Source organism: Zea mays, chromosome 8 (genome assembly GCF_902167145.1).
Source record: "Zea mays cultivar B73 chromosome 8, Zm-B73-REFERENCE-NAM-5.0, whole genome shotgun sequence".
NCBI lineage: Eukaryota > Viridiplantae > Streptophyta > Magnoliopsida > Poales > Poaceae > Zea > Zea mays.
In genome coordinates this window covers 164,535,553-164,553,395 of record NC_050103.1, presented here as the reverse complement: position 1 = coordinate 164,553,395, position 17,843 = coordinate 164,535,553, and the positions used below count along the sequence as shown (strand labels likewise).

The 17,843-nt window shown below is 44.2% G+C and overlaps 1 protein-coding gene across 5 annotated transcripts; it reads left to right on the top strand.

The window, feature by feature from the left end:
* Positions 1-5,326, top strand: LOC103636289 (uncharacterized). Of its 5 annotated transcripts, none has more exons than XR_002748997.2 (4): positions 1-2,029; positions 3,469-3,585; positions 3,923-4,004; positions 4,989-5,077. XR_002748997.2 is itself a non-coding variant. In XM_020542384.3 (3 exons), exons 1-2 carry the CDS (start codon positions 543-545, stop codon positions 3,535-3,537), a joined length of 1,575 nt encoding a protein of 524 aa, XP_020397973.1. In that variant the 5' UTR covers positions 3-542; the 3' UTR covers positions 3,538-3,585; positions 4,989-5,326. The 5 variants fall into 5 exon arrangements, 2 of the variants coding, with proteins under 2 accessions (XP_020397973.1, XP_023156566.1); XR_002748995.2 differs by having other exon boundaries at positions 3-2,029; positions 3,450-3,585; positions 4,989-5,326; XR_002748996.2 differs by lacking the exon at positions 3,923-4,004 and having other exon boundaries at positions 2-2,029; positions 4,989-5,041.
* Positions 5,327-17,843: the final 12,517 nt, after the last annotated feature.

Here is a 17,843-nt window from a genome sequence, read left to right as displayed (position 1 = left end):
GTCATCTCAAATTGCTCTGATCCAGGCTGTCCACTTCCAAATCCTCTAGCTAATAAGGTAGGGGAACCACCAGCCTCAGCCTGGAATAGTACATAGAGCACACCAGAGAAATTTTGCCGTGTGCAGAATACTCGAGCGGGGTGGGGTGGGCACTGCATAACTCCAGAGGGCAAAGGAATAGTACATAGAGCACACCAGAGAAATTTTGCCGTGTGCAGAATACTCGAGCGGGGTGCGGTGGGCACTGCATAACTCCAGAGGCCAAACATTTCGCATGGGATGCGCGCCCGTATCCTTGGCCAGTGGCTTCAGCGTTTGTCCTCGCTTACACTTTCCCCTCTCCCTCCGGCGGCGGCGGACACCTTTCCCCTCTCTCTCTCCGGCGGCGGCGGGCACCTTTCCCCTCTCTCTCTCCGGCGGCGGCGGGCACCTTTCCATCGCATTTACAGACCCCACTCTGCTGTGCTGTCCCGGTCACCGCGTCGACTGCACGGCCCCCTTTTGCCACCGGCGTTTGCCCGTTCCTCAATTCCACCGACATCATGGAAGGAGGTCCTCGAAGCCGCAGGGCTAAGCCCACGCCCAACGGCAAAGGTGTCTCTCCGATGAGGGATTCCTGTCTGGAGCTGAGCGGTAAAGGTGTCTCGTCGGAGAGGGATTCTGGTCTGGAGCTGAGCAAGTCGCCTCCGCCGCCGCCCGCTCCATGGTGGACTGATCCTTCGGCGCCGGTGACCGGAGACCATAGCTGGCTGATCCTCGACCGCATCGTCCACCGCAGCCGGAAGCGGTGCGGGGACGCTACGACCTCGGCGCTCGCCCACGAGTGCGTCGGCCGGCCGATCCGTGCCTCCCTCCGGATCGCGGACCCCCCCGCGGTGTCCCGTCTCTACGTCCACTGGACCAGCATTCCAGCCATTGACTGCATGAAGGAGCCTGTCGTCATCGCCGCCCACCACAACTCCATTCTATTCCGGGTGTCTGTCCCCTTCGACGATCCCTGTTTCTGGAGCCGAATGATCTACTTTCCTGATGATTACTTTGTCTACTCGTCCTCCTCGTCGCCGCCGTCCCTTACTCGGCTTCCCCCTTGCTTCACCCGGGTTCCCCTTTGCTTCGGCGGTGGACGCACCGACCCCGAGTTGGATAAGTGGTTACAACCGCACCGGCGCCAGCAACAGCGGACCATGATTGAAGAAGATATGGGCATCCTCTGCCATGGAGACAAGGGTGAATTCACGGTGGCGGATCTCACCTACCGTTTCAACCAGGAGGTCCAACTCTGCTTGCTGCACCATCCCCCTTCTGCCTCTGATGCTGAAATGAAATGGAGTGTTGAGAAGCTGCAGATCCCTGCCGATATGAAGATCAGCCTCTACTCGTTTAAGACTGATGCCGTCGTCACTATTGGCGAGAGGTGCTTGTGCTGGGTTGACTACTACCATGGTATGCTGCTCATTGATGTCCTCGCTGGCAGCAACAACAACAGCAGGCTCCGTTATATACCACTCCCATCTAAGGCTTTGAAGACTGGCCGTGTGTACAAGGACGGTGAACCTGATTCCTTTCGGCGTCTCAGTGTCTGTGATGGTGGCATCATTAAGCTCGTCTGCATTATTACCAAAGAGCACCCTTCTCCTTATCCCTTCACCATAGAAACATGGACTTTGGTTGATATCCACCAAGGTAGATGGGAGAAGGATGTCAACTTGACCATGGGAGCCAGCGAGTTCTTCAATCTTTACAACGACACTGCCAAGAGTCGCCTCCCACGAGTGATGCCAAGTTTTCCTGTGGTGAGCTTGGTTGATCCAGATGTCATTTGCTTCCGCCTCGAGGACAAGTTCCGTGACCCTTTCTGGATGGTTCAAGTCAACATGCGGAATAAGTTGCTGCTGTCAAGTTCCATCTATATCAACGAAGAAGAAGAAGAAGGATACCCTCCTAAAAGGGACTGCAGGAACTATTTCATTTTTCATGACTTCATTGCCAGCAAGTTCTCCTCTTACTTGAGTGAAGACGCCATCAAAAGGTATTACTGCATCTCCTCATGTATTTAGTTTATCTATGCAATTGTTTTTTGCATGCAGCACTTTGCACAGCCAGTTGTTGCTTTTTTTGCTTGTAGGAATTTGGCATATTCATTCTTAAAATAGTTACTGGTTATTATATTGTTGTGTTTAGCAGCCTCAAGGTACATTTCGTAACATGATGGTGGTTTGGTGTTCAAGTGGCTAGATATTTAACATGTTGATGTATCGCTGTGATTTCTGTGCTAGGTGTAATGACTAGCCAATCTGGTAACAAGTTTGACATGTTGTAATTAGGTTAGGCTTAGCTGCTCAAATTATATCCCAGTTTTATCATGATTTAAAGACAGTGCAACACTATGCAGCAAGCTAACAAAAAAATAGTGTTGTTGTGTTTAGGCTTTGTTTAAGCATGACTCAGATTTATATTCACCATTTTATCCTGGAGCATCCAGTAGGCATATATTACTTGTCTGGGATCCAAATAAAATCAGAGCGCCCCATGTAAAACCATTTACGACCCTCGCCCAAGCAGCACCTTACAAACCAAGCTAGTTCTACACAAACCAAATGTATTAGTTGCATGATCTCGACATCTTCATGTTCTTACTAGTTAGTTGCCCGTGCGTTACTACGGTTTCTATATATATCATAAAGCTAAATCTTGTTTAAACATAGTCCTGTGCAGACAACGATTAATTAAGTCTGTTCAGACACTGGATTCACATTCAGAAATCTCTCCACATACAAACAGAGAGACAATACAAGTTGAGACATGTATGGTAAGGTTCACTCATTTACAGAACTACAGTAGATGTAGGATAACAAAGAGCACTAAATAGAACATCTAATAACATAATGAGGCAACAGATCATGCTATATTTAATAGATGATTATACACAATTTCGCTAAATGAGTTCACACAAGGCAGACGTATCACCCTATACGCAAAAATATTGCTTGAAGAGACAATGTTTCCTTCATCATCGTAGTCACCCTCCCTTAACTTCTTTCCTGTAAATGATTCTGGTCGATCAGTTCCCTTGCTACAACATCTTCAGGTCTATAGTTCTCTAGCGTTGGGATCATATCATCGTCATTCTCTCTCAGTCTCTTCCCTGAAAAAGAAAATTTTGTGCATGGAAAAATGTGATAAAATGTGTTAGAACAGGAGATATGTCAAGCATCAACCAATAAGAGGGAAAAGTGGAGAATAAGTAATAACTATCTTGACAGACTTAACTGATATGGATAAACAATAACATTCCAGTATCAAATTTATTTCTAGAAATGTTGGTTTACCAGTTTTTGCTTCTTCACTTTTTGGGAGGGAAATAGGCTTTTTTCTCGATGCTGAAACATGGTTTTGTCTTTGGTCACTTGGGCTCTTTTCATTATCATTATATGGATCATCATTGGCAGTAATACCGATGCAACCCAGCTCCTTGGTGGCTTGGTACAAGGCTTCAAAATATCTGAAGTAAGCAAATCTGCTAGCCTCTCAAAGTGAGCTGAGACCTGCAAACCTCAAAGTGGTGAATAGCTACAACATCTTCAGGTATATAGTTCTCTAGTGTTGGGATCATATCATCGTCATTCTCTCTCTGTCTCTTCCCTGAAAAAGAAAATTTTGTGCATGGAAAAATGTGATAAAATGTGTTAGAACAGGAGATATGTCAAGCATCAACCAATAAAAGGGAAAAGTGGAGAATAAGTAATAACTATCTTGACAAACTTAACTGATATGGATAAACAATAACATTCCAGTATCAAATTTATTTCTACAAATGTAGGTTTACCAGTTTTTGCTTCTTCACTTTTTGGGAGGGAAATAGGCTTTTTTCTCGATGCTGAAACATGGTTTTGTCTTTGGTCACTTGGGCTCATTTCATTAGCATTATATGGATCATCATTGGCAGTAAGACCGATGCAACCCTGCTCCTTGGTGGCTTGGTACAAGGCTTCAAAATATCTGAAGTAAGCAAATCTGCTAGCCTCTCAAAGTGAGCCTGAGACCTGTAGACCTCAAAGTGGTGAATAGCTATGTGGTAATCATGTAAGAGTGCTATTATGTTTTATTTCAGACCTCAAAGTGAGCCTAAGAGTGTTGTTATGTTTTATTTCAGACCTCAAAGTGGTGAATAGCTATCTTGTAACATAGATGAGAAATTCCACAACAATAAAGTTTCATCACAATCATTATAGTTAAGGAAGACAAATAACAAAAAAAGAGGGAAAATTCAAATCATAGAGTATCTAAACAAAATAGATCACAAGTTCACAAGGGGAGACGACGCACACGGGCGGGGGCAGGGTAGGACCTCACACACGTTGGTGTCCTCTAGGGTCCAGGGATCGTAGGCACCGTCGTAGACCATGGCCTGCTCGGGCTGCCCCGTCCCGGGCCCGTCCCCGATGGCCTGGAGCCTCGCGCCGACGTCGAGGCGACCGAGGGGGTGGTGTGACGGGAGACGACGCACGCGGGGCAAGGGGCATGTGTCGCGAGCGGGGGAGGGGGGAGGTAACCACAAGCGGGCGGGGCGCAGCAGTCGCGCGTCATCTGTTGGGGCGAAGGCTAGGGGTGGGTATTGCGTGGCTGATGGTGAAGACGAGGGCGGGGGGCATCGGGGCGGAGGCATTGCCTCGCCCTGCGGGCGAGCTGGCGGACGCGTGAGCAGGGGCAGGCGGGCGGCAGTAAGCGGGGGCAAGGGGTGTGGACGCCTTCGTTGTACTCTTAATAGAGTAGTAAAGATGAACAACCCAACTTGGTTTTATACCTGTTTCTGATAAAAAGATATTTCTTTCTTTTGGCTAGCTCATTATTTTGCATACTTTCTATCACATGAAGAAGAATCATGACTATATATGTGCGTAATTTAAGTTCTACCATAGTTATTTGTAACAAGAGATTAAAAATTTCTATGTAGCACCTTATGACAATTTATTTCTTCTTCCCTGCAGTCGAGAATTAAGTGAGACAATGCACAAGGTGAAAGAGGCGAGCATGGCACAAAAGTGTGAACAAGCGACAGAGTGATTAGTTGAACGGATGCCAATCTTTTGAAGACGCCCACTGCTAATTCTCTTGCTCGTGGGGTTGATGTTTTTTTAATGTGTTGTGCTTTCAAACATCTGCCTTTATCATGTGTGAGAAACCTTAATCGGTACTCAAACTTTGGCATGAGAGCATTTTTTGAATGTGTTGTAATGCACCCTCCAAGGAAGAATTTGTGATACTCTATGCGAATGCAGTCTGTTGCTCATCGGTTTTTTTTAATATCCAAATTACATTGCGAACATCATTATTGTTATCTTTGCCGCAAACACTTTCTTAGTCTAAATGAGACCTGGAGGAGGAATTATGGCTTATATATGTACCTGACGAAAGAGCTGGCGGGCAACAAATAAAAAGAAGTGATCCAGGTTAGTTATATATGCAGAATCGATCTACTAGTCCTCTACTGATTTAACCAGGCTTAAAATTGGTCCGAAAATTATATATCGGGTTGATTCCTTAGTTGTCCACACTTTTTCTTCAACAGTGCAATCAACCAAAATCGAGCCCGGTGGCGCCGACAGGACGTAGTGCCCATCGTGCGTGGTGGACGGCTGCAAGGTCGACCTCAGCAAGTGCCAAGACTACCACCGCTGCCACAAGGTCTGCGAGGCACACTCCAAGACGCCTGTCGTCGTAATCACCGCACGTGAGATGCGCTTCTGCCAAGAAATGGTTTTATGAGTTCTTTGGGTGGAGATGTAGTTGCTTGTTGTTTTATTCATGGATGAACAATGGCGCTGATCTTGTAGTAGATATTGCTTGCTAAGATTCACTCGGTGCTTACAATTTCTGGCAGTCTGTTTGTGCTATAGCAGATGCGTCCCCAGGAGAACCATTCTTCTAATTGGGCAAGCTAATTTCCTCAATAGTTGTAGATGAGCTTTCAGTTAGAGGCACATCAACAACTGCACCTCCTGGACAGATGTGCATTGAAGGGATTCTTAATCGACCTATCATTGGTATCATTTTCTTTCTTCTATCTATGTTTAAGTTTTGAGGCTAAATATTACTGTAACTCTTGGGCATATTGTTATATTATGTTTAATGTACTATCCAGTAGCTTCCATTTAAATTATTTGTATCTCTACAATTCTGCTTAGATAACAGTAATGCCTAACATACTTCGATGATTAGATTATACAAAGGAAACCATGAGACACATCAAACTATCAAAGATGAAAATATTAGAAAGGAAGCAACATCATTTAGGAGTGAGATATGGCAAGTTCCTCCAATGTTTTCTACCATTAAGGTACTCTATTCAAGGGTAAAGTTGAAGGCCAAGGTGAATCTTAGCATGGACACGCCACAACAATTTCAGTTGCCTCTGAATTTCGAAGGTAATAATTGGCAAAGAAACTTATGAACTTGAGGAAACCAATGATAAGATGTAAGTGTCATCTTTTTCTTTCTCCTTCTAATTTAGTCTCTATGATACCTTTTCCCCCTTTATTATGGATACAGAGTTCTTATGACATTATTGGACCCTTACAATGTATGATTATTATAATCTTGATTGTTGTTTGTTGAGTTCATAGTTAATGGCATGCTATTAGTTCATATAATCTTTTTTTCTCACCAGACATTACATATTATTTTCCTATCTTAAAATTCCATTGTCTTGGACTCACTTTTTTATCTATCAGCGAATTGATTATGATATGTTTTGACTTCTTGATTCCAGCTATTGTTGCCTAGATCACGGAACATTTCTTACCCTATCCAGCTTATTACAAGTTCTGCATGTGTGAGGGACTGAGGGTTGATCAGTAGTTAGGAATAGGGTGTCGTCATGGTAAAGAATTTAGAGTGGTATAATAGTATAGTACCCTCCCGTCTTCATGTTTACATTTGTTTTTTTGTGTGTGGGTGCAACTGTGAACCCGTTTTATTACATTAGGTTGGTGGGGGTGATCTTCCCGATGAGGCGATGACACTGTATTAACCTGCTCACATGGATTCGACGAGCAAGCTTCTTCCCTTTTGTGGCCACTTATTTTGTTTACTGTTGTTGCTCCCTGACCATTTCATAGTGGCATTATGGTGGTCCATCTTATCCAAGATTAATTGTTCTCCTATTTCTTAACTTATTGTATTTTTTGTGAGGCTTTGCATTTAGTACACCTTAAAAATGGAATGATTATGAGGCTTCCTATAGACTTGTCTCAGCAGCATGTTGGTTAGGTCTGTTCATGTTAAGCGACACATTGATCAGTATAGTGTAACTGAATCTAAACATTCTTGATTTATGTGGTGCAGCAGTGGTGAAAACTAAAATGTATCACGGTTTATTATTGTATCATGGTTTATTATTATCTTCGCATTATGGGTTATTTCAATGTTACCTTTTACTCTTAGGATTAGGATTCATGGTCTGAAAAAATGTCTACCATTTTTTTATAGGGAAGGTTTTTGACACAAATTGTATATGTTCTGTTCGAAATACTATTATGGTAATATGTTAATCATTATTTCAATAAAGGTGGGAAAGTAACAGTACCAACCTTTTAGCTTGTACACTGAATTTATGGCTTTTGCTTTCCAATCATGATTTCATTTCAGTTTTCAGTATTTCAGTGGTGTTTCACCTTTCACTTTCACCATGGTGTCTAGGTATACGAACCACAAGGTGATGGTGGATTTAATTTGCATGCATGAGAAACAATCATGATTTTTATGGTTTGATAATTTTTTCATGAATATCTTTCACTTGCCCAATATTGTTAATATAAATTGACTTGCCTATATGATTACCATTGTTAGTGGGTTATGAGCCTCAGCTAGCAATAGTCATTTGAACGTAAGGAACATCTTCTAACATATAAATTCAGTTTCAACGGCACTGTAGAAATATTTTATGACTCCTCTACTACAGCTTCAATCACATAATAACTGACTTATGTGTCATACATTGTCATTCACCTACCTACTTTAATTCTGTTTTTTACATAGCTTCAGTTCACAAATATCTATGACCTGTGTTTCAGGTGTACACATTTTCCTTTCTGTTCATAACAATAATCTGAGTTATAGGAATGGACTGAAGTTTTGCTTCAACTTTTATTTGCTTTGGTAAATATATTGATCCCTTTCACATGTTGTCTGAATCAATTTAATTCATGCTGCATCTGATAACTATCTAGGCTCAATTCTACTTTTTTGAATAAAATGGCAGGAGCACTGCCGATCCATTAAGGGGGAAAGGTTTTAGAAAACAAGAGACGAGGTCCTAGACTCAATTCTACTTTGACCATGAGTAAGCATTTCTTATCACTTGGCACACCAGTTTTTATTGCTAGCTTTGGTTTCGTAACAATAATCTGAGTTATAAGAATGGACTGAAGTTTTGTTTCAGCTTTTATTTGCTTTGATAAATATATTGATCCCTTTCACATGTTGTCTGGATCAGTTTAATTTCTGTTACATCTGATAATTGTCTAGGCTCAATTCTACTTTGACCATGAGTAAGCATTGCTTATCTCTTAATTAGCACACCAATTTTTACTCCTAGCTTTTGTTCAACGTTGGTTATCGATGATCCCATGATTTGGCAGTAGCTGTTTTGCACATAACTTAAATAACATTTGTCATATATCACCAGCTGATGCTATTCTTGACTTCTGCTATTTCATAATTGGTAAACTACCTTCATAACTGGCAAAATACCTTCTAGTTAAATGAGGACAGTTTTATTAGTTGTGTAGAGTCACTTTGTATCCGATATTTTTCTATACTAGTCGATGGCGCGCGCATGGAAATTAAATACTTAGCATTGGCACAGTTACAAAGAAGGGACATTATACTACAATATGGATATAGAGTGATGCGGATGATCATGGTCATTATATAATACATGGCGGCTATATAATAGGCCAAGTTGCAAATACTATGTTTCTGGTAGCATTTGAGTTTTCATATATTAGGATGCATAGACAAAAGATTTGAGGACATTGTTTTCCATATAAGGCATATATAAGTTATATACATCTGGTGGTGCTTCAAAGGCATAATTTTCAACTTCAAATGTCTTTCCTGCAGCGTATGGCAAATAAGTTACTTTGAAGTTCAACAAAATGTTGTTGTAGTTGAAGTAAAGAATTGCAATAGATTATATGCACCAAAAAGTTGAATGAATCAGATCATACATTTGTAGTTGCCTGAGTTATTTTCGTCACAATTGAACTATAAGGATATTTGCCTAGCCCAAATTCAAAAAAATAAGTGTAAAAATGATGAATTTGCAAAGTCAGGATATTCTCATTTTCTATATCTCAGTTTAGTACCTTTTCAGTGGTGATTTAAAAGACTGTAGGTCCTGGTTTTCAGTTCCAAGATTGTCCTGTTGCTGGTATATAAACTAATGTGTTAGCATAGAAACATATAAAAGTAAATAATACAGTTAAAAACAAAAAACTAAAATAGTAAACACATTGAAGTTAGCTTACATTTGGGGAAATGTTTGTTGATAGTTTAGACATAGTTGTAGAAGGTGAAATTGCTTGTTTTGTTGCACACAATAGTTTGGCTAGAGTTGATGGATATACTGGAATGTTTAATTTGGGTGATGGCAAGGACAAATCTCTTCCATGTGAAGCTATGATTGACTTGATGAGGAGTCCTTTTTCTAGATATCCTCAAATGACGTTTGGTTGTAAACAACAGCAAATGTGAATTTAAGAGATACAGTCGCTGTTAAATCTGGTGAAATAGTTCAAGTGTCTACAACTGATGAGAGCACAATGGTGCATGATTTTCAAATAATTCTCTTGGCAAAGCCGTTGAAACAGAACATTCGCATTTCGGTCGGTCGTGCCATCAGAAGCCATGAAGGTGAGTTTGTGCCTGCAAATGCAAATAAATAAAAGCTATAAAATCTTGGGATATGAAGGAATCTAAACAGCAAGGGGAATAAAAGACTATTTGTTTGTGTAATAATAACTCAATAATATATACCTGAGAATAACATCCGTAGACCCACAACATGATGACATTAACAATTGCATTGATTGTTTATTTGGACATGCATTACATGCTCTATACCACCAAGGTTGATGTCAAATATTTTAGTAATGGTGACATTGCATGTACAACCTTCATCCTGTCCCCCAAAAATAGGTAGTTACAAATATAGAACTGAATTTTTTCATTTAAATTTTTGTAAGTGTATTTGTGTATTTTATACACCATATAATATGCTTATTGCTAGTGTAAATGGGTCAGAGTCTAATAGCTCTTTCAAGTCTTTGTGTTGTCTCTCAAGAGGGTCAGCAAACATCACTATCTCATTTGATAGAGAAATGGGAAATATCTATTAAATGTTTAATATGAAATAAGTCGGGATGTTATATGGACTGTGTACTTTTTATCTTCTTTTGTTCTTATGCTAAACATCTCTCTCATGGTATGGTTGAGCTTCAGTAATGGATGGATTGAAGTACCAGTGGCAAGCTGCACTTCCACTTAAATATACAGTTTCTAGGTATAACAGGTGAAGTAAAGCAAACTCAATGAATAGAAATGCAATCTTGTATATGTGGAAAGGGAAAAAGTGAAAGAAAATTAAGTATTCTAAAATCTTGACATGAACCTTTGTATTTTTTTTGGTAAACATCCAACAAATATAACCACAATAGCATATTGTTTTTGCTCATCGTGGATAGTTTCATATAAAAATTCTAAAGCTCGATTCCCCCAAAGAGTAACTTTAATTATACCATCATTGGAAAACAGAGTAATAGGAGTGAGCAGTTTTTATAGTTCGGAATATTGTAATTCTAGATGCAGTTCTATACAATATTTATGTAATATTATATTACTAACCTGAGATACTTTAAACACATTTCGATAGATAGATGATTTTGCGCTTAACTGTATTGGCTTGATTTCATAAACTTCAGTGATCATTCCAAGCACGTCTAATTCACTGCATTATCAATTATCAGATAATAGCATACCAAATCGCAAATATAGAAAGAGAAGTAGAAAATATATGAAGCAAAGTATGCAACTAATGTGATGTTCTCGTACTAACAATTTTACAGTATTTGCGAATAAGGAAAACAACAAAGTATAATTGTATGATGTGTACTCGAGTTGTTATTTGATGGTAGAGTACGGTCATGACGCCCCCAGACCCTCCGCCATCGGCCTTTCCCCTCCCTGGCCTTTCCCCTCCCCGGCGACCACACCCTGCCCTTCCCCTCCCTGGCGGCCACACCCACCGCCGCAGCCCCTCGCCGGACTTCGCTCCGAACACGGCGACCACCAGCACAAATCACACTCTCTTGGCGCCAGGGCTCAAGGTGCAAGCCGTTTCGACTTCCCAGGCGGGGCGGTCCAAATTCCAGAGGTGGAGTAATACCAGCCCCATCTCTTCGTCTTCTGGTGGTTCTTGGGCGGCGCCGCGCTCCTACAAAGATGTGGCCCTCGCCATGGTCGGGTACCCTGCTCCCACGCCTCCGTCCTCAGTCTCTCCCCGACCGTGCAGAGCCTCTCTGGCTGGTGCGGTGGGGTCTTCGGAGGCCGACCAGTTGGTGCATTCCCAAGGGTCAGCGCGGTCGCTTCCTTCGGAGGGCGGGTGGCAGGTGGTGGCACGTAGGCGTTCTGGACGTCCCCCTCCCGCTCCTCGTAGATGGTCCCCTGAGGACCTCCGAGGGCGGTGTTTCAACTGTCTCTCACCCTCTCACTTCGTCGCTTCCTGCCGTCGTCCTTCCCGCTGCTTTCGGTGCCTGGGTTTTGGCCACCGTGCCCCTGGGTGCCCGCTTAAGGTAGCTCGGAAGGCGCACCCTGAGCATCAGGTTGGTCGGGTTCCAGTGTGGCAGCGCCTTGGAGCGATGCAAGATCCTGCTCAGCATGGAGGTTTCAGGCGGAGAGAGTCGGTGTGGAGGCGGATTTCTCCGTCGCAGCCGGCCACCGGGGGAGAACTTCTTTCCCCCCCCCCGTTGATGGCACGAGGCTCCGGAGAGTCTACTCCACCGGCAGCTGGAGGCAGGAGGAAGAGGCGCAGGGCAAAGCGGCGGCGGGCTGCAGTTGGCGATACTCAGGAGCAGCGATCACGGTCCCCTGCTTCTGCCTCCTCTGGTGGTTTGGGCGTGGAGGGGGTTGTGCAACATGTTGTTTGCGTAGAGACCCCTTCTTGCGTGCTGGATTTCTCCACTGAAATGGCAAGGGAAGAGGCTGCGCTGCGGAAGGCCCTGTTAGTCACAGTTACTGGTACCAGGCCTGAGGTTCCAGCAGTTGACATCATCGAAGAATTAGCTCAAAGTTTCAACGTCAATAGAGCTAACATGTCTATTCATCGGACCTTGCCGGAAGATTTCTTGGTGTTTTTTCCCGATGAAGATACAGTTTCAAGGGTGCTCAATGGAGGAAAGATCTTCAGAGGTCCCCAGTTTGACCTGGTGTTCAAGAGGTGGACGCGCTGTGCGAATGCGTCTACGGCATCTTTACCAGTGCTACTGGATGTGGAGATTAGGGGTATTCCGGCGCATGCGTGGTCAAGAGCTACCGCCGAACAGCTGCTGCGTGACTCTTGTATTATCGATGAATTACACCCGGCGACCGTGTTGAAGTCGGATTTTTCATCCTTCATGTTGAGAGCGTGGTGTATCAATCCGGCGAAGCTTCATCGTAATATGGATCTCCTTATCACGGAGAAAGGTCCTGGTTCTGGTGTGAAGAGATGCTTATCCTACAAACTAAACATATTGGCTACCCCTGTCCCGGTTGAAGATGGCGCCCTCCCTGCGGATGATGGTGATGGTGCTCCCCCCGATGGCGATGGCGGCCACACCCCGGGAGGTGGCGGCGGACACCAGCCTGGTGGCAGCCGAGGCCTTCCTTTCAGGCCTTCTTCCCCATGTCAGTCACGCGGCTCGGACGGCGGGCGTCGCTCGGCCCTTTCTCGCCTAGGGTCGCAGCAGCCCTCCCGAAGAGTTGGCAATGACCTGGTGATCGCGCCTGGGGAGACTATCAATGGCGCGGTGGGCGAAGCGGCAGAGGTCCTACCGTCGGTGCTGCGCCCTTCCACTGAGGGCGCGGAGCTCAATGTGGGGGGCGTGCGTGTGCCGGATGGTATGCCAGACAGACAAGCTGAGGAGTTGCTGCCAAATAAAGAAGCTGAAGAGCTGTTCCCCGACAGACAAGCTGACGAGTCGCTGGGACGGGCCCTTGACGGGCTAGTCTCGCCCCGTTGTCTGTCCTCTTTGGCTGGAACTGCTGAAGAAAAAGGCCAGTGCGAGGCTGAAGAGCTGTTCCCCGACAGACAAGCTGACGAGTCGCTGGGACGGGCCCTTGACGGGCTAGTCTCGCCCCGTTGTCTGTCCTCTTTGGCTGGAACTGCTGAAGAAATAGGCCAGTGCGAGGCTGCAGGTCTGGGCTGTCCAACATTGAAGGTTTACAGCAGAAGAAGGCAGAGGGATCCCTTACAGCAGACGCCTAGCCTACTGGAAGATACTTCAGTGGAACCTGATCATGTTAAAGACACAACTCCGGTTTGTGATTTCGTTGCCTTGGTGACAAAGAAGACAGATGGTCTGCTCCCCCCGCCGGTGCCTCTCAGAAGGGGATGTAAGCAGTTACCGCCTGATTTTATCCCTCGCCGAAGTAGCAGATTGGCAAGACAGAGGACCCCTAATGACGCAACCAGGCAGATCCAATTTGAATTATTAAGAACAATGGATATTGGTGATGCGGATGAGGCGTTCAGCGATAAAGCTCTTGAAAAATATGGCAGGCTGTTCAACTCTCCCCTGTCTGAATCACATATTAAAGCCTTGGCTGCTTTGTTCGGTTGGTCAGTGCCTGTCGATATCCATCTCCAGGATGTCCAGGTGCTGCCTGCTGTCCTAGGTCCAGAGGATATATTGTGAGCCATCTCCCATGGCTATGTAGTTCTTGATGACTTTGTTTCCTATGGGTCCTTCAAAAATTCTTTTTTGGAATGTTAGAGGTTTGAATAGAAAAGTCAGAAGAGATGGGGTTCGTGCTTTGGTCAATAATACTTGTCCTGACGTGGTATGTTTGCAAGAAACAAAGAAGAGTTCTATTTCTCGTTTCATGGTTGCGTCTCTCCTGGGAGTTGTGTTTGATGAATTTGTAACGCTCCCGGCAGTTGGCACTAGGGGGGGAATTTTATTGGCCTGGAAAAGTTCTTCGTGCAAGGTTACTCAATATAGAATTGACACCTTTTCAGTCTCAGCTCAGTTCCAGCACACCGATGGCACCCTCTGGTGGCTCACTGGAGTTTATGGTCCCCAATTGGATAACCTCAAGATTCTATTCCTGCAGGAATTGCAACTGATTCGTAATTTGTGCAATGGCCCGTGGATGATTGGGGGGGATTTCAACCTTATTTACAGAGTTGAAGATAAAAACAATGGCAACCTAAACAGAGCCATGATGGGAAGATTTAGACGTCTGTTAAACGAGCTGAATCTGAAGGAGCTGCCTTTACTTGGAAGGAAATACACTTGGTCCAATGAGAGATCTTCCCCCACCCTGGTCCGTTTGGACAGGGTGTTCCATACTGCAGATTGGGAAACATTATATCCAAACTCTGTCCTTCAAAGCTCAGCTTCCTTGATTTCTGATCACTGTCCCCTTTTGCTTGGTTTGCATGAACTCGTACAAGGAAAAAGAAGGTTTCATTTTGAAAGTTTTTGGACGAGAATGGAGGGTTTTATGGATGAAGTGCAACAGTCTTGGCTGCAACCTTTGGAGGGCTGCTGCCCTCTACAGCGTTTTGCTGGGAAACTAATGAGGCTGTCCAAACATCTGCATTCCTGGAGTCAGAAAAAGGTGGGCAACATAAAAAAACAGATGTTGATGGCTAAAGAAATTCTTCATAAGCTGGAAATTGCAAGAGATTCTAGATCTCTATCCCCACAGGAAGAGTGGCTAAGACAACGATTAAAACATCATTCTTTGGCTCTGGTTTCCCTTGAGAGAACCATAGCCCGTTTGAGGAGTAGGCTGTTGTGGATGAAAGAAGGTGATGCCAACACTAAATACTTTCACCAGCACGCCAGATATAGGAAAAAGAAGAATTTTATTGGAAAAATCCAGGTTCAAAACAGATTAATCATTGATCAAAAGGAGAAGAAGGAGGCTGTTTGGGATTTTTATAATTCGCTGCTTGGAATGGTCCCTCCCAGAGTTTCAGCCCTAAATCTGGAAGCCTTTCATAGATGTCCGTTGAACCTCCAAGAACTTGAGCAGATGATCACCGAGGAGGAGGTTTGGCACACCATCAGGTCGCTTCCTTCTGACAAGGCTCCGGGGCCAGATGGGTACACAGGTCGATTTTATAAAAAGGTTTGGCCTATCATCAAAATGGATTTTATGGCAGCCTTGATGAAAGTTTGGCAGGGGGATGCTTCTAGATTATATCTGCTCAACTCAGCCTATGTTACTTTGTTGCCAAAGAAGAGTGAGGCCATTGAGGTGAAGGATTTCAGGCCAATAAGCCTAATTCACAGTTTTGCAAAAATTGTTACCAAGATTTTGGCTAATAGACTTGCTCCTAAGCTCCCTGACTTGGTCTCTGTGAACCAAAGTGCGTTTGTGAAAGGTAGAAGTATACATGATAATTTTGTCATGGTGCAGCAAACAGCCAAGGCTATTTATGGGCAAAAAATGTCTAGAATCTTATTGAAGTTGGACATTGGAAAGGCTCTTGACTCGGTCTCTTGGACCTTCCTTTTTGAGGTTCTTAGGCATTTGGGTTTTGGTCCTCTGTGGTGTGGAATAGTCTCAAGGGTCCTGAGTTCTTCCACTTCTAGGGTCTTGGTTAATGGAGAGCCTGGAGATATTATTCATCACAGAAGAGGCCTTAGGCAGGGGGATCCCCTGTCCCCTATGCTCTTTATCATTGTTATGGATGTCCTCAACTCGCTGATACTGAAGGCGCAAGATATGGGTTTGTTGCAACCTCTTCTAAGGCGCGGTAGGGGCCAACGCATTTCCTTATATGCAGACGATGTGGTGCTGTTTTTAAAGCCTGAAATTGATGAGCTCAATTTGCTGAAGGAAATATTAAGGATTTTTGGGGAAGCTACAGGTCTTGTCACAAATATCAACAAATGTAGCATCACACCCATACATTGTAATGAGCAGCAAGTTGTCATGTCCAAGGAGATTTTCCCTTGTAATGTGCAGCAGTTCCCCTGTAGATATTTGGGACTGCCTCTATCGGTAAAGAAGCTTCCAAGGTTTGCTTTTCAAGAGCTTATTGACAAGGTGGCTGACAAATTGCCAGGGTGGAAATCTGCCCTGATCACCAATGCTGGAAGACTGACTTTGGTTAAGGCTGTCCTGACTGCCATTCCTATATACCATCTTCTTGTCCTTTTATGCCCTAAATGGGTTATCAAAGCCATTGACAAGATCCGCAGGGGTTTCCTCTGGAAGGGCAGAAAAGATATCAAGGGAGGCCATTGTGCTGTTGGATGGACAAGGGTGTGTCGTCCGCTTAAGTTCGGCGGCTTGGGTATTCACAACCTGGAAATCCTTGGTTGGGCTCTTAATGTGAGATGGCTCTGGCTCAGAAAAACACAGGTAGAGAGACCATGGACTGAGTTTGACATAAAAGTTCATCCAAATGCTGAAGCTCTCTTTCGGGCCTCGGTTCGCTCTTCTGTGGGGGATGGTGCCACAACCCTCTTTTGGATGGATAGATGGATTCAAGGACAATCTATTGCATTTTTTGCCCCTTACCTATTCAGTCGTATTCCGAGTAGGGTCAGGACAGGACGTACTGTGCAGGAGGCTCTTGCTGATAATAGTTGGATTCAGGATATCTCTGGGGGTCTGACTGCTGTTGTCATCAGGGAGTTCCTTCTGGTTTGGGATCTAATTCAGGATGTTCATTTACAGACAGGAGTTCCTGATGTCCACATTTGGGTGCCTTCCGCTTCTGGCCTTTATTCCTCTAAGACGGCTTATAACAGCTTTTGGAACGGTACAACATCCTTTGAGCCGGCTAAAAGAATTTGGAAGAGTTGGGCTCCTCCCAAATGTAAATTCTTCATTTGGCTAGCCTCTCTCAACCGGTGTTGGACGGCTGACAGATTGGCCCGGCGAGGTATGGATCATCATGACAATTGCCTCTTTTGCGATCAACAGGAAGAAACAATCCAGCATATTTTGCTCTCTTGTGTGTTCTCTAGAAACATTTGGTGGCAGGTGTGGTGTAAAGTGGGGATGCAACATCTGGCACCTGGGCCTGAGGACATGATTTTCCAAGATTGGTGGAGCAATGCTGAAGGCCAGGTTCCTAAAGAGAAGAGAAAAGGTTTTAACACGTTGGTAATCCTTTTGGCTTGGTGGCTGTGGAAACATCGAAACACTTGTGTCTTCGAGGGAGCTTCCCCGAGCACTAGAGATATCCTGCAGCACATTCATGAGGATGCTACGCTGTGGGGTATGGCCGGGGCTAGAGGGCTTAGGGGCTTATGGCCTTAAGTTTAGGAGGGCCTGCTGTTGTGTCATAGATAAGGAATGAGTGTGTTTCTGTATTTGTGTTTTCGACCTCCGTAAGGAGTCGTCTGTACCCTGGTCTGTTCTCAGACCTTTCTCTTTCTTAATATAATTTACACGCAGCTCTCCTGCGTGTTTCGAGAAAAAAAATAATTGTATGATGTTATACTTATGATACACGTCTTTGCTTTTTTGGTCACGTGGTAGCAGTAGATAGAAATAGAAGTAGGATAGGTATGAATACATAGTATCTAACACTTGTGGTCAACTTTTAAGCATTA

Bases quoted from the DNA above. Each gene is read 5' to 3' on its own strand.
- LOC103636289 (XM_020542384.3), top strand. From the start codon at position 543: ATGGAAGGAGGTCCTCGAAGCCGCAGGGCTAAGCCCACGCCCAACGGC. The intron at 2,030-3,449 runs GTATTACTGCAT...CATCATTGGCAG, and splicing joins AGTGAAGACGCCATCAAAAG to TAATACCGATGCAACCCAGC.